Source organism: Cherax quadricarinatus, chromosome 41 (assembly GCF_038502225.1).
Source record: "Cherax quadricarinatus isolate ZL_2023a chromosome 41, ASM3850222v1, whole genome shotgun sequence".
Lineage (NCBI taxonomy): Eukaryota > Metazoa > Arthropoda > Malacostraca > Decapoda > Parastacidae > Cherax > Cherax quadricarinatus.
This window is the reverse complement of record NC_091332.1, coordinates 2,048,069-2,075,070: the sequence shown is the minus strand read 5'-3', so window position 1 is coordinate 2,075,070 and position 27,002 is coordinate 2,048,069. Positions and strand designations below refer to the sequence as shown.

The 27,002-nt window shown below is 39.3% G+C and overlaps 1 protein-coding gene across 1 annotated transcript in view; it reads right to left on the bottom strand.

Annotated features, from left to right (window-relative positions):
* The window catches only part of LOC128695775 (angiotensin-converting enzyme-like), a 33,820-nt gene extending 14,174 nt beyond the window's left edge, over positions 1–19,646 (bottom strand). The window contains exons 1-21 of the mRNA XM_070092887.1: positions 19,481–19,646; positions 16,398–16,482; positions 14,617–14,775; positions 14,144–14,240; positions 12,060–12,203; positions 11,245–11,375; positions 10,775–10,883; positions 9,957–10,054; positions 9,341–9,522; positions 8,720–8,844; positions 8,110–8,276; positions 7,647–7,852; positions 6,794–6,916; positions 6,223–6,386; positions 5,277–5,467; positions 3,960–4,121; positions 2,570–2,672; positions 1,949–2,089; positions 1,630–1,836; positions 1,352–1,446; positions 389–579 (exon numbers count right to left, since the gene is read on the bottom strand). Of these exons, the coding sequence (XP_069948988.1) occupies positions 389–579; positions 1,352–1,446; positions 1,630–1,836; positions 1,949–2,089; positions 2,570–2,672; positions 3,960–4,121; positions 5,277–5,467; positions 6,223–6,386; positions 6,794–6,916; positions 7,647–7,852; positions 8,110–8,276; positions 8,720–8,844; positions 9,341–9,522; positions 9,957–10,054; positions 10,775–10,883; positions 11,245–11,375; positions 12,060–12,203; positions 14,144–14,240; positions 14,617–14,775; positions 16,398–16,482; positions 19,481–19,617 (3,017 nt within the window). The 5' untranslated portion in view covers positions 19,618–19,646. The remainder of the gene's footprint in view (positions 1–388; positions 580–1,351; positions 1,447–1,629; positions 1,837–1,948; positions 2,090–2,569; positions 2,673–3,959; positions 4,122–5,276; positions 5,468–6,222; positions 6,387–6,793; positions 6,917–7,646; positions 7,853–8,109; positions 8,277–8,719; positions 8,845–9,340; positions 9,523–9,956; positions 10,055–10,774; positions 10,884–11,244; positions 11,376–12,059; positions 12,204–14,143; positions 14,241–14,616; positions 14,776–16,397; positions 16,483–19,480) is intronic.
* Positions 19,647–27,002: the final 7,356 nt, after the last annotated feature.

Sequence of the window (27,002 nt, the reverse complement as noted above, 5' to 3'; positions counted from 1 at the left end):
GACAGATCAACACAACAGAGTAACAAGACGGAGCAACACAACAGAGTAACAAGACGGAGCAACACAACAGAGTAACAAGACGGAGCAACACAACAGAGTAACAAGACGGAGCAACACAACAGAGTAACAAGACGGAGCAACACAACAGAGTAACAAGACGGAGCAACACAACAGAGTAACAAGACGGAGCAACACAACAGAGTAACAAGACGGAGCAACACAACAGAGTAACAAGACGGAGCAACACAACAGAGTAACAAGACGGAGCAACACAACAGAGTAACAAGACGGAGCAACAGACATAAAAGATAAATAACACGGTGGAGAGAAGCACTGATACATATTTACAGAGCACAACACTGCTGACAACATTAGTAATTGTAGCTACCTGAAGCGGCCATCCTCTGGCATATTCTCTGTGTCGTAGAAGTCCCAAGCGGAGGCCTGACAGATAAACTTTTTGTCACCACCCGGGCGTTTAAGCACTAAGTTATCCCGGAAGTCCTTCGTCATGCTGTACATACCCAGGCTGGTGAAGAAATTCTCCGACAGGCAGAACATTTCTTTCTCATCTTGAATCTACAACCAAATGTAATGTTGATTATTTAGTAAACTTATTCAGCACCGAATATCTAACTCATTTCCCCCCACCCACACACACACACACAAAAAAAAAAATGACTGTCAGACATTTTCAATCTTTTCCATAAAATGTTGTGACAGAATTGATGACGATACTTTGTACCTCCAACAAGATAAAAAAAATGAGGACACAGTTGCAAGAAAAAACATAATACCGAGGGAATTCTAGATTTTATTTTTACAAACTGACTAGTGGAATAATGGAATTAATTGAAAGAGGAGGTTAAAAGTGCTATAATCATTAGAAATCTAAACAAAATATTTGAGTAAATATTTACCTGGGGCACAACTCTGATCCTCCCGTGGACATAAATTGACAATATAGCAAACTATGCCATCAAATTAAGCACATCTCAGCTATCGTTACATAATACCTGGTGCGTAATCCTACTTGGCTTAACCTTAAGCTTACCCACTACACTAGTTAGTATCACATAACCTATGTCTGTCTGTCACGAAATTAAGCTTCAAACCACGTCTTTCAGCGCTTAATTTGTGAGTCACTGTCTGACTTCTTTGGGTTATCCAAGAAAATCTACACTATGCTACTATGTATGATCAAATATGTAACTGTATATAAACATGTACCTAAATAAACTTATCTCTACGACTCGAACTTATCCAACGCTACATTTTGCATTTAATAATCTAACTTCATCTACACGACCACCACTACAGCACACCTGTGTACAAACCTCACTCCACTTACCTGTGAATTAAGATCCTCGGTAATATCAGTGATATTAACGTCGAAAGGCTTCACGCGTTCATAAATATTCTCCCACGACTGAGCCCACATATTACCTGAGGAAGACAGTGTTTTGGTTCTTACTGTTGTTGTTACGCCATAACAGAGACGGCAACAATGGTAGCTAACTTATTAACTAACTTTTGCAGAAGAATTATGAAGCTGAAATATCACCTTACGTACGACATTACACCCGTCCCATTATATAAATTCTTTCAGCATTTTCAATATATACACACCTAGAACATGCGCCGGAATAAACTGTTCGTCTTCTTTGATATTTTCCTTGTAAATACGTTTCAGTTTGTCAAGTACATAAGCATGCAGCTTCTCGTAAAGTGGCTTAGTTGCGTTCCACAGTTTCTCGATATCGTCAACGAAGTCAGTAGTATTGTAGTCACCGTCTCTGTACGGTTGAAGCCACATCTCACCAGCGTCTGAGAACTCTATGGAGAACAGGGAATAAGAGATGTGTATCAAGTGGACAGCTGGCTGTGACGACCCCTCCAGCGGGCTCTTAAAATACGTCAGTATATGTTAAAGAAATGAAATACGTACTATTCAAATCAGCGGCTGTGTTGAGTAGTCTAATATAGTCGACGTAGTCGTCTTTCATCAGCTTGCCTGAGGCGTCCCTCCACGTCTCCCAGTAATATTTGAGTATCTCATAGTCACTCTCCACTGCCATCACCTCCTCCACTGTAAGATGAAACACTTGCTGCTGATGAAAGACTCTTGATCCAAGAAATTTGAGCTGCCCTTCTACTCTACAACAAGATATATCATTCATATCCACAGAGTTAAAGATAAAACAGGTCATAAATTTCATTCCCTATTTTTTTATGTATCATTGATGTGGATAGCTAGAAGGGAGAGAGAGAGACAGACAGATAGACAAAGACAGACAGAAACAGAGAAAGACAGACAGAAACAGAGAAAGACAGACAGAAACAGAGAAAGACAGATAGAAACAGAGACAGACAGACGCTGAAAGACAGCAAGCCAGATGAAATACGACACATTAAACATAGCTAGCTTTCACTCCCACTAAGCCACTGTCATATAAAAAAAAGTCTAACAGCCTACTGCTGATGTATCCAGTCTTCCTTAATTATAAGAGAGAGAGAGAGAGAGAGAGAGAGAGAGAGAGAGAGAGAGATGACAGGAGGAGGAACTCACACTGATCAATGGAGAGGCCATTTTTCTCTTCATCACAATCGTCATCCTTGCGACACACACGATTGGTATATATAGCGGTCATGTCTTTTATGATCTTGTTCAACTGTCGAGGAAATACAAGATGTACATTCTGAGTAGATGAGTTGATTGTTCATTTAAATACTAATTGTCACAATACTATGGCTGGAACAATTGACAATTAACTCACAAAAAAGTTGAAATATGATAATAATAATAATAACAATAATAATAATAATAATAATAATAATAATAATAATAATAATAATAATAATAATAATAATAATAATAATAATAATAATAATAATAATAATAATAACAATAATAATAATAATAATAATAATAATAATAACAATAATAATAATAATAACAATAATAATAATAATATTAATAATAATAATAATAATAATAATAATAATAATAGCAGTATTATTGTTATTACTAGTGTTGATATTTTGTGTTCCAGTTTTATTAATTAAGTGTTACTATTGTTAGTATTACTGCAACACTACTTCTAGTATTACTTCTAGAACTGTTAGTGATAGCAGAATTATCATTATTATCATAATTATCATTATTATCATAATTATCATTATTATCATTATTATCATAATTATCATTATTATCATAATTATCATTATTATCATAATTATCATTATCATTACTATCATAATTATCATTACTATTATAATTATCATTACTCTCATAATTATCATTATCATTGCTATCATAATTATCATTATCATTATTATCATAATTATCATTATCATAATTATCATTATCATTGTTATCATAATTATCATTATCATTACTATCATAATTATCATTACTCTCATAATTATCATTATCATTACTCTCATAATTATCATTATCATTACTATCATAATTATCATTATCATTACTATCATAATTATAATTATCATTACTATCATAATTATCATCATCATTACTATCATAATTATCATTATCATTACTATCATAATTATCATTATCATTGTTATCATAATTATCATTATCATTACTATCATAATTATCATTATCATTACTAGCATAATTATCATTACTATCACCATGATCATTACTATCATCACTATTATCATCATCGTAGTCTTCATCATGACAATAATCATAGCATAACAAACCCATTATTAGTGTCGCTACAACTTCATCATGATCATTAATGGTAATCTCTTACAATAAACATGAATTTATATATTTAACTGTTTTCTTGTTGTGTGGAAATAGTACCGGGAGTCACGACAGATGTTACACAACAGATGTTACACAACAGATGTTACACAACAGGTTTTCACGACTGATGTTCACGGCAGGTGTTCACTTGTCACACCGGAGACTCTGGAAGAGGACTCACCTCTATAAAATCCTCGTCGGTGAGGGCAGCCGTACCGAGGTTCTTCTGCAGTTCGAACTGACGGCGGAGGTAGGAGTCCTTGAACTCCTGGTAGTTGTAGCTTTCGATGACATCTTTGTGCCACTTCCCGGAGGCGTTTTTCACCAGCAGCCAAGCCTCGTTCTGGAACCACGACAGGAAACTCGGTAACAGGAAGACCTTCGCCCCACCCGACTTAAACTTGTAATTCAAGTTATTTAAAAGTAATTTTGGAAGCCAGGAAAAGATATTTTTTTAAAAGATCCTCTTATCTTAACTTGTTAGTAAATATTTATACCAATTTCGTAAGAATCGACTGCAGTACCGAGATAAATGGTTATAAAATACCGACACGATGGAAAAATAGACACAAAGGTGGTATAATGCGATCCTCTATTGACTATGTTTCGCCCACACAGTGGACTTTGTCAAGTCACAAACCGGTTACTTGTGTACTGTTTGTTAATATTACATTGACGGGGGAGTGTTAAGCCTGCTGGGGTTATATAGCGCTTGAGGAATACTAGGCAATCAGGTGTGATCAAGGAAGAACAGGGGTAGCTATACTTCCCGGTATCAAGAGCCCTTCAGCAGCAATGTGCTCTTTAGCAAGAGTGAGCCAGACAGAGAGTGCACAAGTGAAAGAAACCATATATTCAGCAACAAAGTTATGAGAGGTAGAGAAAAAAGTTATAAGGTGGGCCCAAGAGCTGTAATACTGAACTCCAAAATTAAATAGCTAATTACAGCCGGATAACCACACACATACACATAAATATACATATAAAAAAATAAGGAATTCCTCGGTCTTATTACTCCAGGCAGATTTTTTTTTTTTTTTTATTCGCCGGTATTCTCCCGGCCCGGGTCTTTTCCAAGTAGTGGTGACCCGGCCTTGGCTCCCTATCTGGGGAGTGTCTCGAGACTTAAGTCTCCCATGGGAGGAGGTACAGTACCTCCTCATCTTTGGGACCAAGTGTCCCCAGGCCTAGCCACATTCCCCGCCCTCACGGGGCTCGTAGGGAGAAGCTAGGCCTCTGGTCTGCCATCTACCCCGCCTCAAAGGGGCTCGTGGGGATGGCAGTCTTATGAGCTGCAGATGGTAGCAAGCTCAGCTCCACGCAGATGTTTTCCTGAAGAGTTGCCATGAAGTCTGTCCGAAATACACGGACATGCTAATGGCGATCTTTGAGCTTAACAACATTGCATGCTAACTACGCTTTGTATGCAACACAGAAATAAAGTTGATTATTGTTTGTTGCAAGGGTGAAGAGTAGCAGCAGGAGGCAGTATACTGACCGAGGCGTCAGCGTTAGCTGTGGTGACGTCATTGTAGTAGGTCCAGTCTACCAGTGTTGCATTCTGTACTAGATTCGTCATGTCTGTGTTCATCTCACTCATGGCCAGACCTGCTGCCGTCTCGTTGTCTCTGGGATCCTGCTTCGGTATTACTGAACGATCCGCCAATGATACTGGAGCGAAGCACTCGTCTGCATATATAAAAAAAAATTAAAATGTTTGAATAACCTAATTTGTTCATGTGCAGTTTCCACCTATAATTTCAAATATTCTTCAAGAATATATATATATATATATATATATATATATATATATATATATATATATATATATATATATATATATATATATATATATATATATATATATATATTTATATATATATATATTTATATATATATATATATATATATATATATATATATATATATATATATATATATATATATATATATATATATATATATATAAGCAAAACAACCACTCTGAAAGAATAGAGAAATTCCAAGCGCTTTCGTGACTACTCACATTAGTTCCTTGATAATGTGAGTAGTCACGAAAGCGCTTGGAATTTTTCTATTCTTTCAGAGTGGTTGTTTTGCATATTCTGAAATCACCTGTTTACTGTGACCTTATTGCATATATATATATATATATATATATATATATATATATATATATATATATATATATATATATATATATATATATATATATATATATATATATATATATATATATAAATATACGGATCCTGTTTAACATGTGTTGCATTTTTTTCTGTTCAAGCGTCTCTCGCTTTTCATTAATTAGTGTTTATGCCACCTTAATTCTAGTATATTTACAAGCATGTTAGAGCATAATTTTAGCGATGTAAGTCGGGATAACTTCCAAAGAGGTGAGTTGGGATAAGTTCCAATGACCTACACAACGATAAGGCACTCACCTCCCCAACCGATGCATTGGTCGGCGTCCAGCAGCTCCTGGTCCAGGTACGTCAGGAGGGGCTCGAAGTAGTTAATAATATGCTGAGATTCCATGTTTTGCGAGCCCCCTAGCTCGCTGAGAACTTTCGGCCAAGGCTCCGAGAACCCCTTCTCCAGGGCGGACCTGTGGGACGAGGAAGATGTTTCTGTTACCACCCAAATCACTACTTGACTGATATAGCACCGAGAGTTCTAATAATTGCTAGATATAAATTTAAGGGTTGTAATTAGTGGGTGTTCTAATGAGTATTACAATGAGCGAAGGTTCTAACGAACCTTCATTCGTAATGTTGCTCATTTTATGAGATTAATCTACTACTCTCAGATAAAAAAAATCCTATTAAGCATCATCACATTCACGACTGAAATATTACTTCAATTTACAATCACCAAAATTTGTAAAAATTGCATCAAAATAAATGAAGTTTATGTATAATTTAGTGGTATGAATGTTTGCACTAACTGTCCAGATACATGTACTGAACACAAACACGAAACTCTGACTACAAAGGCAGCATGAAATAAACTAACCTGAGGATGCCTCCCGCGTCAGTGTTGTTATAAATATCGCAGGTGTGGAGGGGACCAGTGTGGCCGGCGGCCTCACACAGGCGAGCGTGGAACTGGAACTGTACGATGAAGCTCACGAAGTATCTGAAGAGAAGTTGTGAAAGGAGAGAAACAATGTTAACAGGTGGGCAGAGAAGTAGAGATTAAAAAAAAAGGAGTGAGAGTCAGAGAGAGAGAGAGAGAAAGACTACAAGATGCTGGTAGGAGAAGCAGATAACAGGGTGAGTTTGAGGGGGAAAAATGGTAGTTGGGAAAGGTAAGTTGAAAATGGCAGACACAAGTGACAGATGGGGATAATGCGAGAGATGGGCGGTAATGGGTGAAAAGGAAAGAGACCATCCCCTCCCCCTCCCTGCCTCTTACCCATTAGTGGTAAAATACATAATAACGTTAAGAAAAACATGGGATAGCGGTGAGAGGCGACCATAGAAGTAAACAAAGCGACAGACGGCAGTGTTTGAGGAGGTTACCGGAGAGTGAAGTGTTTAGAGACAAATGTTTCAGCTCTGTAGGAAACTCATGAAAATAGACAACCTGCTCATATTCTGCTACAGCTCGTCGGAAGACATGAAATAAACATTTCATTTGTATTAGAGTTAGTATCAGTTAAGCATTCCATAAAAAAAAATTAAAAAAGGAACAACATCGTGACTGGAACAATACACAAATCGGATCGAAGCGTCGTCATGAGGTTCAGTCTCATATGTGCGGGTTATGTATCGGTTAAGCAAAATACTTGATGACAACAACATATTTATGAATAACTGTAATACATGCAGTTTGTTTATATTTAACTGCTGGAGCACCTCTCTACCTGATGTAGGGAACGTTGGCTGGAACATGGTACTTGGCTCCTGGATCGAAGAACTCTTCCCCTCGTTGTCCTGCTGGAGGAGTGACACCCTGCAATGACTCCCTGAGGTTCCACCAACCAGCGTTCAATTCATCGATGGGGATAGACCCGTCAAACACTCCCCACCGGTACATGTCGATCAGGTAACCAAAAGGCAGAAAGGCGATCTGCGGACAGTGAAGCAGAGAAAGTATGACTAGAAAGCTTTAGTACTGACGGGAGGTGTCACCACAAGAATATTGTATTTGATAACTGGTTTAAAACCGACAAGTTCAAGATTGAGACACTTTTGCAACAGATGAGAATCTTTATTGCATAAGTGTCTCAATCTTCAAGAATATTGTAGATAGTCGAATAAACAGGTTTATGCTTGAATTAATCTGAGTATAACGAAGATTTATTTTTAAACCAAAGCTTTTCTGACCTTCTCCAGCGCCATCTTCATTAGGAAGTTAAGGTCCCGCTTCTCATCGTCAGTATATCTGGGGTCGGAGACCTTGGCAGGAGTAGGAGTGAGACCAAGCACGTCCTCCAGATGCTTTGGCGTTGACATAGATAGAGCAATCAGGTCACCTATGGCTTCGTGGAAACCTGAAACATTAAGAAAAATTATATATTGTTGAAGCACTCTGAAAGATGGAGTTAGATACTGCTGTTCGGAGGATTATTTGAATTGCAGCGTTCGTGCACTGTTGACAAAGATGCTATCAGAGCAAGTGATTACGAATGTGTTTTAATTTTTGAGTCACCCTAATTTGGTGGAACATGCAGATATGGTAATAAAAAAAAGCATAATAATAGAGCATAACGTGTATAAACAACGACAACCTTGAAGCAGAAAGTATTTTACTGAAGCAAGTTGCTCCAGGGATGAGAGCTGACACTGCAACACTGTCGTGCCGAATAGGCAGAACTTGCAATCTTGGCTTAAATAGCAACGCTCATCTTGCCATATAGGACAAGTGAAAATTTGTGTATGCAATAATTTCGCCAAAATCATTCAGAACCTAACGAAAAAAATATATTTCACCTACCGGGATTGGCCGAGTCCCTGAAGACGAGTGGCTGGTTCTTGTAAGCCATAAAGTACTCGATGTGACCCATCTCATGATGCACGGTGATCAGGTCGACCATGTTTACCTCTGTACACATCTTAATCCTACAGGAGACGATATAACGTTCTCTAGAGAATTACCGAATCTTTTGTTCTATTTAGTGTACACAACCTTTTAGTCGGAAGAGAATAAATTTTAACCTCAGTTACTGTAGTAAAATAATCACAAAGAAAATTACAGAGAAGGATATATTTCAGATTAATCTTTAAAGCTCTGAGATATCAGCCTTCAGATTGAAATAATTATACATAGCAAATCATCAATGATGAAAGATAGTGTCCATGGATGCAGTGCATTCGTCAGCATATTTCCAGCAAAAACTATTTTCTCTCTTCCATGCCCTGCCTTCCCTCCTTATTCACCACCCTTCTTGGGCTATATTCAATCGTTACTCTCTCTCCCTCTTTTGTTGTTCGTGTAATCATTTATTACATTTATTCCTGTAATAATCACACTTTCCTATAATCATTTCTCTTCCTACTACACCTGAGATAACAACATCTCCTGCTGTACCTGAAATTATAACCCTTTCTGCTGTACCTGTAATCCTCGCCCTCTGGACCCAGGCAGAAGTCCTCCGCTGAGGCATGGCATACCATAGTCTTGCCCCAGGCGGTCTGATTCACTACACTCTTGTCCCAGAAAGTCTGCGTCATGTCGAAGAGGCCGATGCTCCTGAAGAAGTCCTCTGCTGCATGAAACATCCGATCTATGTCCCAACCCTGGCCAAAAGAAGAGATATACCTTCTTGCATTTGTGTCTGGGTTCCCTTAACACTGTGTAACACATTTCTGTTCCATTCCTGTGCTTCGTGGGAATTATCTCAGTATGATTTCAAGTTGAAGGATTATAATTGTTGGGAGAAGACTTCAAACAGTGGAAGATCTAATCCTGCCATTCTAGATTAGACCTATTAAAGTAACACAAAATAAAACGAAGAATGCAAATATAATCATCGTGTACCAAGATGGCGTATGAAATCTTTAACTGATACTGATTATTTTAATTATATACAACGAAATAACTACCAAGAGAAATAAAAATTATTGGAATTATTTATGAAATTCGAAAGCAAACAGTCTCTCAAGACAAAATAAATTGCTTAAGAAGTTCAAATGCTTCAACGTTTATAATCAGACGTCTGAAACCTCCTTACATTCTCCACCATGCTGTCTGTGACGTCGAAAGTTGGCATCTCTGGGAAGGGCATAACGTGACGTGCGATGTTCGACCAGTCCTGCGCCCACATGTCTCCTGCAGTAATAGAAAAAAAAACAGGAGTCAGCGGTTACCTCATCTGAGGAAATAACTCAATAAATAGTGATAATAAAGCTCACTCATGGGTGAAACATTGTGCCAATAAAGACTTCATTACATATATATTTTGCCACCTGAAGAAGTAAAGAGATGACTAAGAGATATTTGAATTTATTTCACCGAGCTCTAAAATACAGCCGGTTCGATTTTGCTGAGGACTGAAATACAATCATTTCAGCTCAGCTTAAAACTAAATAAACTCAGTTTTCTACAGTGACAAAACACCATCCGCTGGATAATTGTTAATTTTGGAGGTTTAACCTCAGCTAAGAACAATTAATGCACCATAAAATTTCAGGTTCGTCCATCTGTCCACTAGGCTGTATTGCTTGTTTGTAACTGCACTCAACTCCTCAAAAAAAAGAAGAAGAAACTCTCTAGGACTTACTTATCGCTATGATGTGTAGGTGCAAGTGTCACCTACATAGGTACTGGTTATATAAACTATAAAAAGTCACACTGCTGCGGCTGGAACAAGTAGCAAGTAACTTAGGAAATTAAGTGAGAGTCATTTGCAAAACGTAATCATAAATTTACGAGCGAGGTGTGTTAGTTTTGTTGATTTTATGTGGTTCTGCACATGTGTCTCCGAGGGGAAGTGTTTTTCGTCAGATGTGCTGCCAAAACTTGCAGATCACCAAGACACATCACACCAACCTAGAATGTGGGACGGGATGGGTCCGGTGGGGTCGATTTTACCCGGGTAAACCTCTTGCAGGCGCATTCTGACGTAGGCGTGGAGTTTCTTGTAGAGTCGTTCGGATACCTGTTGGGAAAGGCACGTTAAGTCGAGTTCTCCGCAATATACGTGAGTGGAATAGAGGATCTTCTATTTCTCACCACCGTAATCACCAACGCCACCCACAATCACACTCACCTGCACCCTCACCATCAAAGCTTACTGTCCCTCACTTCTTACCACCACATCTTCACCATCACAGCTTATTGTCCCTCACCCTTCAAACCACACACACACCCACAACACATGTAGTCAAGTACTCGCAATAACTTACATTTTGGCATTGTACGACCAGACCTTTGTTAAGATGGGGAAGGAAGAAGGATGGAAGTATAGGAAAAGAGGAGGTTAGGTGGGATTATAAAGGTAAGTGGCCTCAATAACTTACATCCTGCCATACAGCATCGACCATCATCCTGAAGTGCTGTTGGTCTAGCGTCGCCCCATCGGTCCATTCTTCAGCCTCCCTCTCGTCCACGGTGTAGGCGTTTAGCCAGTACGACCCAGTGTCGCTGAACCCTGGCAGTGATAAACCAATTGGCGCTTCAAGGGGAAATGATTTTTGGGAATGGCTCTTGGCCCAAGTAATAAAATCAAACCTACAGACAGAAGACAAGTACGGATTGATGAAGACATATTAAGAAAACGTTTCTCCTGGTACCCTGATCATCTGTAACGTGTTAGAGGTGTTCAAGTTCTCAGGGCCGAAACGTTTTCTAAATAAATATAGTCTAGTATTTTCTCACGTGTCTAAACCTGATTTGGTCGCTAAAAGCTAATAGTTTTCCTTATCCCATTTCCTTCCGGACAGAGAGCTCTGTGACCATGTCTTAACTGCATTTTTTCATGTGTGTTGGATAGGCTATTCTGAGATGGTAATGCCTAAGTAACAGTAACTCCAGGTCTACTAGAAAGAAGCTCTTGAAGCTCCTATACCTAATAAACTCATAGTGGAATGCTAGATGATATCCTCATTGCTGTACCGAGGTGTTCCAGCTCAGGTTAACGCACTGGACACTTTTGCGTAACCCTATGTGATGGAATACGAAAGAAAAATACGGCTCGTTTTTATTCCCATTATGTCATTTTTATGTAGAATACCCCGGCTCGTTTTTATTCCCATTATGTCATTTTTATGTAGAATACCAGCACATTGTTAATGTGCCTTTTTTAAAAAATAAGGTTGTTGATTCATGGACTGACCATCGAGAGTAGCAGCCTCGTTGGAAAGCTCGACGAACCTAACGAAGTCTTCCCTCATCTTCTTGCCTGTATTCTCTCTCCACTGCTCCCAGGTGTAGAGAAGTTCATCCCAGTCCTCTGATGATGCCATCACCGTGACGATGTCTGTGGGAGACGAGAGAGACATAATCAGGGACATGTGTATCGAGTGTGTACCAATGCACGCCACAAAAATTATGTAATTCCCCTTTGATGTCTGTACAATATGTTCCTTATAAGCAAGCAGTATCTTTCGGTAAAACATACGTTATAGAGAAATGGATTACAAGACTTGGATCGATATATGCAGATGTGTACTTCTAATTATCCACTGTCAGAAACCTATGCGAAATACCGTTAGTTATTCACTAATTATTTAACATGTCATATTTTCTTAGTCTATAAAAATATTAATTAACAAATTACACGAGTCATTAATCACATTACCAGCATACAGAAAGATAATGATTAGTTTTCACGAGTATACAATATCTCTTCTAAAGGTCCTATAATTAAGGCCCTTGTCAAAGGGCCTTAACTATGATGGGTCAACTATTCCTTGACACAGGCTTGAACTAGGATGGATCAACTACTTGACGCAGGCTTGAACTAGGATGGATCAACTACTTGACACAGGCCTGAACTAGGATGGATCAACTACTTGACACAGGCCTGAACTAGGATGGATCAACTACTTGACGCAGGCTTGAACTAGGATGGATCAACTACTTGACACAGGCCTGAACTAGGATGGATCAACTACTTGACACAGGCCTGAACTAGGATGGATCAACTACTTGACGCAGGCTTGAACTAGGATGGATCAACTACTTGACACAGGCTTGAACTAGGACGGATCAACTACTTGACACAGGCCTGAACTAGGATGGATCAACTACTTGACACAGGCTTGAACTAGGATGGATCAACTACTTGACACAGGCCTGAACTAGGATGGATCAACTACTTGACACAGGCCTGAACTAGGATGGATCAACTACTTGACGCAGGCTTGAACTAGGATGGATCAACTACTTGACACAGGCTTGAACTAGGACGGATCAACTACTTGACACAGGCCTGAACTAGGATGGATCAACTACTTGACGCAGGCTTGAACTAGGATGGATCAACTACTTGACACAGGCCTGAACTAGGATGGATCAACTACTTGACACAGGCCTGAACTAGGATGGATCAACTACTTGACGCAGGCTTGAACTAGGATGGATCAACTACTTGACACAGGCTTGAACTAGGATGGATCAACTACTTGACACAGGCCTGAACTAGGATGGATCAACTACTTGACACAGGCTTGAACTAGGATGGATCAACTACTTGACACAGGCTTGAACTAGGATGGATCAACTACTTGACACAGGCTTGAACTAGGATGGATCAACTACTTGACACAGGCTTGAACTAGGATGGATCAACTACTTGACACAGGCTTGAACTAGGACGGATCAACTACTTGACACAGGCCTGAACTAGGATGGATCAACTACTTGACACAGGCTTGAACTAGGATGGATCAACTACTTGACACAGGCTTGAACTAGGATGGATCAACTACTTGACACAGGCTTGAACTAGGATGGATCAACTACTTGACACAGGCTTGAACTAGGATGGATCAACTACTTGACACAGGCCTGAACTAGGATGGATCAACTACTTGACACAGGCTTGAACTAGGATGGATCAACTACTTGACACAGGCTTGAACTAGGATGGATCAACTACTTGACACAGGCTTGAACTAGGATGGATCAACTACTTGACACAGGCTTGAACTAGGATGGATCAACTACTTGACACAGGCCTGAACTAGGATGGATCAACTACTTGACACAGGCTTGAACTAGGATGGATCAACTACTTGACACAGGCTTGAACTAGGATGGATCAACTACTTGACACAGGCCTGAACTAGGACGGATCAACTACTCCTCGACGCATGTCTTATGTAGGATGAGGCAACTATTTGACGAGGATATGATAACTCCTTCTTGCTGCTCATCCCCGGCTAACCTCCATACCTGCCTGATCAATACACTTACCTGGCTCGAGGATCAGGTCACACTTGGTCTGGTTATGGTAGTCACAGATGGTTGCTGTACTGTAGATCGTCTCCATATTCGCTTGTAAGGTTTTGTACTGTGGGAAGAACAACGTTCTGTTACTCTCTCCCCCCCCAAAAAAAAAAACTCCAAGTGAAGGGAAATTTATTTAGTTTCATTGAGTTGAAGATAAATCTATGAATTATAATTGACTTTAACTGTATAATTTAAGAGAATTTGTGGCAAGATTTATTTTTATTACTTTTTCTTAATAAATATTCGCTTATAGATTATATAATAATTATGCTTCAGTTAACAGAAGTTTAAACCTAAACAAAGATATTAAACTCATTTTTGTCTTTACTGACCAATACGCCATTAATAGCCGTAATATCTCCATATACGCCCTTTGATAAAATATAAAGCAGTAGAGGAATTAAAAAATGAATTTCTTGCATATTACAACTTCTTACCTCTGACAGTTCGTCTGGTTGTAGCGCTCCTGGTCCCTTCTTGGAGAGGAACCTGAAGCGACGGTACAGTTCCATGCTGACAAAGCCGCTATAGTCGTACTCTGCGCAGCCGTCGGCCGCCTCACCTTGGAAAGTCATGTAGATCACTGCTGCCTCGTTCTGTAAACATAAGAAATGAGGAATACTGCAGTAGGCCTATTGACCAATACTAGGCAGATCTTTCTCAAACCCAAGCATTTGTAACCACAACTGTACAGTGCTCTTGATACTACAAGACCTTTTCATATTTTTGTTTTACATGGTTATCTATGTCATAAACCAGCTAGGTCTGCATTCAAACTATGAGTGTAACTATTTTGTTTAAAGACATTTATACACACACCCATCACACGTCACGGCCAGCATTACAAGTTACGCTACACAACGTAAGTCAGGGGTGTATCGTTCATCTCAGGGTCACCAGGACTGGTATTCCAGAGGGTCGCTGCTGGGGTCCCGTCGAATGAAGTGTCGAGTGACATAGCAGTTCTCTAGTCTTACGGGACAGATAAATAATGACTGAGCTTCTTCGAGGTGTGTTATCACAAGTACCTTTGAAACCAAACGAGGCTCGGAGAAATGTGAGGAAAAAATAATAATCTAGCGCCAAATTCGAAAGAGATTATGAAGGATAAGCCTAAACGAGCCTAGTTTACAATACCTTCGAACAAATGCTAATTAGGGAAAATTAATATATAATAACAACGGTAAAAGTTTATATATAACAAAAGGTTTATATTTCTCAAATGTTTATATGATGAGAGGTTATACTATCCTTATTTTAGGGATTGAAGTATCCTTTAATAGTGATGTACAGGTGACATGCATCTTTAATGGAAATCGTGTAGACGATAGGCCTAAGGCCTAAAAAGTAACTAACCAGTTTGGTACCGTAGAACAGAACAATACAAATGTTGAGAGGCTTTGATAATGTAGATAGAGCAAAATATAGTGTATAAAGATGGTGTATAAATCCCGGGTGTAGGGTGCATAGGGGGGCGTGAAATAGGTAGAAATTGGACATGAAGCAGCTATATGTGAATGTGATAGATCGAAGTAGAAGGGAAGAACTGCGTAGGAATGTAATGATGGTAAAAGTAATGAAGGATTTCAGAGTTTTACAAGCTTGGAACCTCTGTTTGTGTTCCGAAAGGCAATGGCGGCATCAAGGAAAAGGCAAGGGGGGCTGAAGCCCCCTAATAATTCCACCAGCCTCTCAAAAAAAAAAAAACTCAAAAATAATAAGAACAATGTTATAAGCCAAGTCCCCACCCAGCCCCCTCCTCTTACCACAACCAGATGACGACCCCTAAACCCCGCATTTATAAGGTTTCTGGCGTCTCCCCTGATAAAAAAAACTTGTTGTTATTAGCCACAGCGAATCTATTTCACGACAAGATACTGTGCTAATGGTACTGGAGCATAAACACCGAAATATGTAATCAGATTACTTATCATTAAAAATCACTCACGAGTTCATCTATGATAAAAAAAAAGTCATGTGACTCATTCTGGCTGAAAGTTCACAGAAACCTACCATTACAGTTACCAATATAAATATTTAACAACAAATATGTGTTCAGAATGGTGAGGCAATGTACATTATTAATGTCAGCTGGCTACATCAGGGTCACACGCTCGGCGCTGCAATATCAACTTCAACCACCTGAGCTTAACAGGGATATTGGGATCAAACCTTTATTACCCACAAAAACGTAATAATATAAAGAGTGGATACTCACCGCTGCTTCCTCCTTGAGTTTGTTAGTAACGTCAGTGATATAGTCCCATCGAGCCAGCATCTCCAGGTTACACTCTTGGCTGTATCTGTGGATACAATGTTGTTACCACACACTCGTACATCACTATGTTGCCTCTACACTCACACATATATGTCAAGTAACTGGGCACAATGTTGACACCATTATGGTTCCTTACTCCACTATGAGTCGTCAGTGTTACCTCACTGAATAATGCAAATAATGGACATTTTTGGGTTATCCTAGGTTCTCTACACATATGCTGCTATGTATGATAATCTGTGTAACTGTATTTATGTATACCGGAATAAACTTACTTATTAACATCCAAGAACCTCACTTAGAAGAGACAAGAAATCGATTAACCGGCATAGGATTAGGCTTACAAAATTCCGTGGGGTGAATGTCCGATGTTCTGTTTATATCGTAATAATAATGATAAAATAATAATAACTAATACAGGATTGTATTTGCATATAATGACACAAACATGTGAGTGTCATTCAGTCACACGAGGTAAGAAGATTCAAGTCTTGGATCAGTCAGGCTGTGGGTGACTGCCGGATATCATGCTGGAGAAAAGTTGAGAATCCGTCTCCGAACTTTTCAAATATATATATAATATATATATATATATATATATATATATATATATATATATATATATATATATATATATATATATATAGATATATATAGATATATGCATTTATATTTATATATATATATATATATATATATAGATATATGCATATATATATTTATATATATATATATATATATATATATATATATATATATATATATATATATATTATATATTCCTTGACTCACCAAGGACCTCCTCAGGACGACCCTGGAAATGATGGGGGGAGGGGTGGTTGCTGCTATCTCCAAGTCTCTCTCTTAGCACATCTCTCGCCTTATCTCTCTTGATAAGGAATCTTCGATGGAATTTTTCTTTCAAGGGCATTTTTTTTTTTTGACGTTTGGAAATGTGATTGGGACAGAGGTTGAGTTACTGTTATTAATACTACGCTTATCAGTGACAAACACATCGCACTGAACCCTAACCTAACTGCGCTTGTTTCTGTGCCCTGATTTTAAGCAGTGAATAATTTTATATATAATTAAGTTATTTTGAACACAGGAATTTTAAACACACACAGACACAGACACACACACACACACACACACACACACACACACACACACACACACACACACACACACACACACACACACACACACACACACACACACACACACACACACACACACACACACACACACACACACACACACACACACACAACAACACACACACACACACACACACACATAATAAACCTCGTGGGGCAGGGAGTGAATGGACCTAGTAGCGACCAGGGAAGAGGCTGGGCCAGGAGCTGTGAATCGACCCCTCCAACCACAAACAGGTGAGTACACACACATACACTAAACAATTTCATAATGTTCAACTGGCTGGTATAGCTTTATCACGACCTTTCTTGTCATTACCACTGATCTCATGTATTTCTAAAAATCCTAAATACTGTTTGACCGTAGTGGTCAGACAGAACCTCTGATATGGGTGGCAATCAGGCCTGATCTAAGGAAGGTACGGGTAGCCAATATTCCTTGGATCAAAAACCCTTCACCAGCACCAAATCACACCCATTGAAAGGTCGAAAAAATTAGATTCTTCGCCATTGCCACTTAAAATTAACCTGCGAAGATTTAGTGGAAGCACACAGTTACCATCGAGAAAATTAGTATTTTGTTATAAATTGTTAAGAGTCGCTCCCAGTAGTTAGCAGGATGATTGTCTGATAACAATTATATGAAACAGCAGACACAAGATAATAACTGACGCAAACAGTTATAATAAGCCAATCTAGTATTGAATTTTGTTTACAGTTTTTTAGAGGGATTTCATCACTTATGTCATCTTTTCTTCTTGTTGTTTAGCCGAGGCAGAAGTACAAGTTGATCAGCGAATATCTGAGCCCAAGACAGTGTTAAAGAAAGATATACCAGGATAGAAAAAATATACCAGAATAGGAAAGTTATACCAGGATAGGAAAGCTCAACAAATATGGCTCCCAAGAGTAAGTATTAGGACAGTTCCTCTTATTCCTGTCAATAACCCACCTCAGAGGAGTGGATGCTGTAAGACATTAACAGACTATGTGGATGACCACACAGGTAGCCACGAGAGTTCAGCCGAAACAATGTGTACGATCCTAAAATTCCAGAAAGGGGAGAGAGAAACGAACGATTGCTGCCTGGAAAGTTAGGAAGAAGAAATGTGGCACAATATGAAAGATCTGAAAGTGAACATCACGCCGAATATATCACCAGAGATGCATTCAAAGCACGTACAAGTTGCAGCTTCTGCGAAGCTGGCGAAATTTAATATATCAGGCCTATTGTAGAGTATGCAGAGCTTACATAGAGCCACTTCCTTGGCAAGCACGTTTAGAAACTAAGAGATCCAGTGGTTTTAAAAGGAGTCTACTACAAGAGCTGAAAACATTGTGCATAACCTAACAACCTTCCGTAAAGAAGATTAAAAATATCAAAGAAGACATCGTTACAAAACAGTAGATATTCAGAGGATGAAACGTGCAGATCGAAAAAAAAATTCTCTTGTAGTGTATCCAAACCCTTGTAGCTCTCATAAATGTGGAACTCCATTTGTTTACACTAGTCTATCCCAGTACTTATTAACGGATCCTCACTCTGTTTCCTTCCCATTAGGTATTCCTTGACCTATTGGAGTGCCTTTCTTGTTATCATTATTTAGTAGCGGCCAGTGAAGAGGCGGGGCCAGGAGCTATGAATCGACCCCTGCAACCACAACTAAGTGAGTATAACTAGGTGAGTACAGTCCTAAGAGATGTTATCTGTGCAAGTTTCAAGTTTAAGGTCGTAAAAGACGTTACTTTATATTCAGCCACATTATGAGCACAACTGGATGCCTGTGCCAGTCCTCCATCACTACACACAAACACTGCAAAAGTTTAGCAATGTCATCTATACCATTTACAGCTCTCACTTACCTATAGTCGAGTTCCTTCATAAATTCCTCAGCTTGAGTTTCGTCATCAATGAGAGCTCTGAGGCCTGGTGGGGCCACAAGAACAACCCCCAACAGGATCCAGAGAGCCACCCTCGCTCTACCACCCATCTTGTTCATGTTCCACACACCACTGTAGAGTCCCCCCGTGTTACTCCTCTTGTTTCAACAACCACTTGAAGCCCCCTGATAACGTCCCCCTTCCCCACACCCCCACTTAATGGGTGATGAAAACCTTACCCCAATAAATAGAGCTGGAGAACTTTTCAAGTGAAGGTCAACGGAAAGAACTCATACGGGTGTTTCCTTAAGACACCTGCTGTCCCCGGTGTTACCTGGGTGTTAGTCGACTGGTGTGGGCTGCATCTTGGGGACAAAATTAACCTAAATTACCCGAAATGCTCTGCTTAACCAGGGACATTTTATATAGTATGTCACTGATGTTAGCTTGCTAGGTCTGTATACTTTGATATTTTTATATTATTTTTTTATTATCACACTGGCCGATTCCCACCAAGGCAGGGTGGCCCGAAAAAGAAAAACACTCACCATCATTCACTCCATCACTGTCTTGCCAGAAGGGTGCTTTACACTACAGTTTTTAAACTGCAACATTAACACCCCTCCTTCAGAGTGCAGGCACTGTACTTCCCATCTCCAGGACTCAAGTCCGGCCTGCCGGTTTCCCTGAACCCCTTCATAAATGTTACTTTGCTCACACTCCAACAGCACGTCAAGTATTAAAAACCATTTGTCTCCATTCGCTCCTATCAAACACGCTCACGCATGCCCGCTGGAAGTCCAAGCCCCTCGCACACAAAACCTCCTTTACCCCCTCTCTCCAACCTTTCCTAGGCCGACCCCTACCCCGCCTTCCTTCCACTACAGATTATACACTCTTGAAGCCATTCTGTTTCGCTCCATTCTCTCTACATATTATTATTATTATTATTATTATTATTATTATTATTATTATTATTATTATTATTATTATTATTATTATTATTATTATTATTATTATTATTATTATTATTATTACTCGGCAGCAGAGAGAATTCTTCTCCAAACTCTTCTCCTGAAGTGCAGTGAAGAGCACATTAATTTGATGTAGAGGAGTTTTTAAATTAATTAGTCAACAGCATTGCTCATCGTTTCATCAAAACATCACTATGAACACCTGTACATCCAAGCACTCAGGTGTTTAATTAGTGGTGAGAAACATTGCAAAATCTCGTGACGATGAAAACAGACATGTGCTCTGGAATGAGATCCATTATTGACAACGTTACCCCCAAACAGTGGGCTTTTTTCCGAGTCATTAGATGGCATTTGTGTCTCTGTTTCCACTTGAAAGCAGTAGAAACAGCACAGTAGAGTTAAACATCTCACAAGGTGCAGAAACATCTTACAAGATGCATCAACATCTCACCCCCTCAAGGGAGGTTCTTTGACGCTGGTGAGGGGCTCTTAATTTAAGGAATTGGATCTGTGCTCCAGTTCCCTGAATTGAGCCCGAATACCTTCCATCCCCCCCCCCCACATGCGCTGTATAACCCTACGGGTTTAGCGCTCCTCCATAATTATAATAATATTAATAATCAACATCTCCCAAGAAGCAGCAACATCTTACGAGATGCGTCAACATCTTACAAGATACATCAGCATCTCACAAGACGCAGCAGAGGTGAGGAGAGATAAGGGTGTGTATAGCTTCCTCTACACCTAGAGTCAAACTTACGTAAACTTCTCCAGAGACATACATTACAGTATCTTATCTCCAGCTTACACAGCTGAGGTCACAAATGTAAAAAATTCAGCTGATACGTCAGTTTACATCAGGTACTGTTGTTCACTAACTCGTCTTCAGCCCTCAGATACAGTGTTATTATAAGAGTATTGCAGAAATTTATTTCAAATAAATTGGTTGTATTATCCACACACACACAAACACATATGTGCACTCACCTAGTTGTGGTTGCAGGGGTCGATTCACAGCTCCTGTGTACTCATCTGTTTGTACTCACCTATTTGTGGTTGCAGGGGTCGATTCATAGCTCCTGGCCCCGCCTCTTCACTGATTGCTACTAGATCCTCTCTCTCCCTGCCCCATGAGCTTTATCATACCTCGCCTTAAAACTATGTATAGTTCCCGCCTCCACTACGTCACCCTCCAGGCTATTCCACGGCCTGACTACTCTATGACTGAAGAAATACTTCCTAACATCCCTTTGATTCATCTGAGTCTTCAACTTCCAATTGTGACCTCTTGTGTCTGTGTCCCATCTCTGGAACATCCTGTCTTTGTCCACCTTGTCTATTCTGCGCAGTATTTTATATGTCGTTATCATGTCTCCCCTGACCCTCCTGTCCTCCAGTGTCGTCAGGCCGATTTCCCTCAACCTTTCTTCGTAGGACAATCCCCGTAGCTCTGGGACTAGTCTTGTTGCAAACCTTTGCACTTGTGTGTGTGTGTGTGTGTGCTGTTCTCATATTAACTTACACCTTGCCCCTGCTCATTGACAACTTGCTATAGCAGTTTACGGCAGATTGAATTATTATTATTATTATTATTATTATTATTATTATTATTATTATTATTATTATTATTATTATTATTATTATTATTATTATCATCATGGGGAGCGCTAAACCCGTAGGGATTATACAGCCCCTAGTTTTTATTATCCGGTTCCTAATTTCGAAGTGAGTTTAATCTTCAATTAATATTCGTCTAATTAAAGAAAGGACATAATGAGTTTGAAGGAAACCAAGACCAGAAAATAATTGAGCTAGGAAGGTCAGGGGTCAGAGAAATGTGTGTTATTTGACTCAGAATATATGAAAACATCAAACTAGAAGACTGCGCTTGGATAATAATGACGGGAATCTGCCTCTTTCCATTTTTCTTCCTTCTTACTTCCCTTCTTACTGATGTATTCTGTGCTCTGTCTCTCACATTCGTTCATCAGTGTTTCCTCCCACTGCTTCTTCTCTTTCTTCTTTACTTGTTATCTTATAGATCTTTTTTCTACACAACTTGCCATCTCTCTTCTTTTACTCATTCTTGATTTCACCTACTCCTTTCTTCATTCTTCATTCATCCTCTTTTTGTTCTTTTCTCTGCTAAAGCAATAATCCTAATTCCTCCTTTATCCCATATCCTTCCCTTTCAGTCTCAGCATAGACTAACTGCACTGCACTCTGGCAATGGTCGATGGTTTTCTTTAAGCATGTCTTCAGAAGTGGAGATAAGACTAGAGATACTGGACAAGCTATCGCAATGAGGCTGATAGTTCTTCTCCACTCCAGGTGTGCCCTTCTCAAGGTTGCTACTCAAGCTGACTCACGGACTTTACTCTCAGCTTAGTCTGGCCTCACAATAACTTTCAGTAACTTTCCCTAGGAACTGCGAACCAAAATTGTACTCCCTGCCACCTCATATTGCAGTTGTCTCACTACTTCGAACTGCAGTCATATTATATTGTGTTCAAGTATGACATTTTTTACAGATATAAATTACTACAGAATCGTTCTTCGTAAGAGTACACCAGTACATCATGGACTGAGTTGTTACACTTGCCAGTACGCCACAGATCTTGCGACCAGTACACTAGAACTGTACACTCCTCTGGTCCCTATCGATGTCTTGGCAAATCAGTATAAATTTTAATTAAAATACTAGTTAATGTCTAAGTTGGACAGAAACATCGTCATAAATTTCAGTCATAAGTTTCAAATTTGTGCTTTTTTATTATCTCCTATATTTTAATAAATATCTTTACATATACCATAGTTTGCAAAGACTTTTAAACCCCTCACTTCATTATTTCCCCAGATGTGAAGTCATTTTCCACAATGTTATTTTGTCTGAACTGTGACTTCCAGCCGGAATAGAGATTCTGACATCAGCAATTTCTACCTTGATGCCACCCACAACAGCTGGCAGATCTGGACAATCATTTGGTTTCTCAGTATAAAATCCCAAGATGAATCTCTCCTGACCTCTACCACACTTGGTATCCTTACTCAAATCACTCTCTAGATCAGTGAAGCTTGTCTCTTTATTGGACAAGACAGGCTTGGAGTGAGTGATGGTAAAAGTGTTTCTTCTTTATTGGGCCACGCTGCCTTGGTGGAAAACAGTCAGTGTGTTTAAAAACAATAATAATAATAATAATAATAATAATAATAATAATAATAATAATAATAATAATAATAATAATAATAATAATAATAATAATAAATGATGCATAAAGCAAGAGAGCAACAATTATAAAGGTGCAACAAGAATTACATAATAGCGTAAAAAATTATTTACTGTATCCAAATTTGATGTTTCAGACAACAGTGGATAAAAAGTGAGTCACAGATAGCATTTGCCCCACTACTATTTTAAGTGTTTTTTATCTGGTGTTGGGAAACCCTGGCCTTGGTAAAAGTCACTTAAGTTATTGCACGAGTTAGGGCACAAAGTTTGGTCCCTTGACGGGCTGGGTGTTGAACGGACATCAGCAGAGAGAAAACGAGGGAAGGGATATGGTTACAGGAGATATTGTAAATCAGAAGCAGAGTCTGCTTTTAAGGACGGGCCCATTAGAAAGAACTCTGCGTGGTATAGCATTACAAGAGCCGCAATAACTGCAGTATCAGCAGCGATGTCAACAGTAACTGCAGTGGTAGAAACATCAGCAGTAACAGCATTATTAGTAGCAACATCAACAGTGACTGAGAAATGGTATGGTGAAACCTACAAGATGTGGAAAAAAGACACTCATGTACAGTTCAGGACATTTATTATAGGAAACATTTCTTAGTTATCTCTGTATTAGGACTGAAGAAACCACTCGTGACGAAACGGTTCCTATAATAAATGTCCTGAAGTAACTGCACCATCAGTAGCAACATCAGCAGTAACTGCAATATCAGTAGCAACATCAGTAAATGTACTATTAGCTACAATGGCACCATTAGCCCAAGTAGAAATCCACTTGCCATAGCCCGAGCCAAGTCAGAGGCTATAACTTTATTTTAATCTGGGGAAAGTATTAAACCCATAGGGGTCTTATATTATCACTGAAATCTGGGGAAAAACAACATAACCCAGGATAATTCTTATTACTGTATTCAAAACAGGCATTAAATCCATAGGAATCATGAAGTAAGGAAATGAGAGACATTCAGAATCAGTCCATAGAAATGAAGGGTAGTTCAAAGGCTTTGCATCAGCATCCTCTCACTAGCAACAAGACAATTTCCCTGAAAGGTCAAAAGCTGCAAGTCATATCAGATTTTTCAGGAAAAGAAACAATGCTACTTTTCATGCCAAAAGAGATGTGGTATTCAGGATCAATATGAGGAAAGATAAACACCCTCTAGAATCCTTGTATGAAACGCCCATCACAACAAGGAGCTCCCTTGAAGGCTAGTTTCTGCAAGATTAATTAGAAAACTATCCTGTGTGTTTCACTAGCCATAGCAAAGGCGAGTTAATATGTGCTGAAAACAATGACTGATCAATCAAGCCCTCAACGATTACATTATATTCATGGGAAAGCCCTTAGTTGTAGGGATTATACATTATTATATATATGGGGAAGCACTAAACCTATAGAGGTTAAACAACGTCTGGTGAATTGAGGCAATTAGGTTTAATCCAATTGGAGAGCAGCTTCAATTCCTTGGATCAATAGCCCTTTACCAGCATCCAGTTCCCCCTCCACCATGAAGAGATCAAGCCCTTGAAATAAAGATCATATCTTCACTTGCAATCATTCCATCTCACATCCTGGTTAAAATCTTAAAGATTTTGCCATCGCTGGCACACCACAAGTCTCACAGAAAGGAGAAAAATTTGAAAGAATATCTCTGAAGGCATGTCAATTAAATGGCATAATTTAATCGAGTGTTGGCAAGAGGTGTGAGGCTAATAGATAAAGACTCTAACACTAAATGGGAGTTGTCACAGTTGCTCTTTGCTGATGACACTGTGCTTTTGGGACATTCTGAAGAGAAGTTGCAGAGGTTGGCTGATGAGTTTGGTAGGGTATGTAAAAGAAGGAAATTAAAAGTGAATATAGGAAAGAGTAAGGTGATGAGGATAACAAAAAAATTAGGTAAGGGAAGATTGGATATTAGATTGGAGGGAGAGAGTATGGAGGTGAATGTATTCAGATATTTGAGAGTGGATGTGTCAGCAGATGGGTCTGTGAAAGATGAGGTGAATCATAGAGCTGAAGAGGGGAAAAAAGGTGAGTGGTGCACTGAGGAGTCAGTGGAGACAAAGAACTTTATCCATGAAAGCAAAGAGGGGAATGTATGAGAGTATAGTTATACCAGCACTCTTGTATGGGTGTGAGGCATGGATGGTGAATGTTGCAACAAGGAGAAGGCTGAAGGCAGTGGAGATGTCATGTCTTGGGGCAATGTATGGTGTGAATATAATGCAGAGAATCCGTAGTTAGGAGATTAGGAGGAGGTGGGAGATTACCAAAATTATTATCCAGAGGGCTAAGGAAGGGTTATTGAGATGGTTTGGACATGTAGAGAGGTTGAAACGAAATAGAATGACTTCAAGAATGTATAAATCTGCAGCGGAGAGAAGGCGGGGTAGGGGTCGGAATAGGAAAGGTTGGAGGGAGGGGGTAAAGGACGTTTTGTGTGCAAGGGGCTTGGACTCCCAGCAAGTGTATGTTAGATAGGAGCAAATAGAGACAAATAGTTTTTAGCACTTGATGTGCTGTTGGAGTATAAGCAAGGTAACATTTATGAAGGGTTTCAAGAAAGCCGGCAGGCCGGACTTGATTCCTGAAGATGGGAAGTACAGTGCCGGAACTCTGAAGGAGGGGTGTTACTGTTGCAGTTTTATAACTGTAGTGTAAGTATGCCTCTGGCAACACAGTAATGGAGTGAATGATGAGTTTTTCTTTTTCAGGCCATCCTGCCTTGGTGGGAAACGGCCGATGTGTTAATAAAAAAAAAATAATTTGTGTGTAAAACTCTATACATACATATATAGTGCTCACACACTGTGTGACCCAACAGAAATAACAATAATAATACTACAAGTCCTAGGTAGTAGGTTGGTAGACAGCAACCGCCCAGGGAGGTACTACCGTTCTGCCAAGTGAGTGCAAAACGGAAGCCTGTAATTGTTTTACACGATGGTAGGATTGCTGGTGTCTTTTTTCTGTCTCATACACATGCAAGATTTCAGGTACGGCTTGCTACTTCTACTTACACTTGGGTCACACTACACATACATGTTTTTTTTTTTTATTTTTTATTATCACACCGGCCGATTCCCACCAAGGCAGGGTGGCCCGAAAAAGAAAAACTTTCACCATCATTCACTCCATCACTGTCTTGCCAGAAGGGTGCTTTACACTACAGTTTTTAAACTGCAACATTAACACCCCTCCTTCAGAGTGCAGGCACTGTACTTCCCATCTCCAGGACTCAAGTCCGGCCTGCCGGTTTCCCTGAATCCCTTCATAAATGTTACTTTG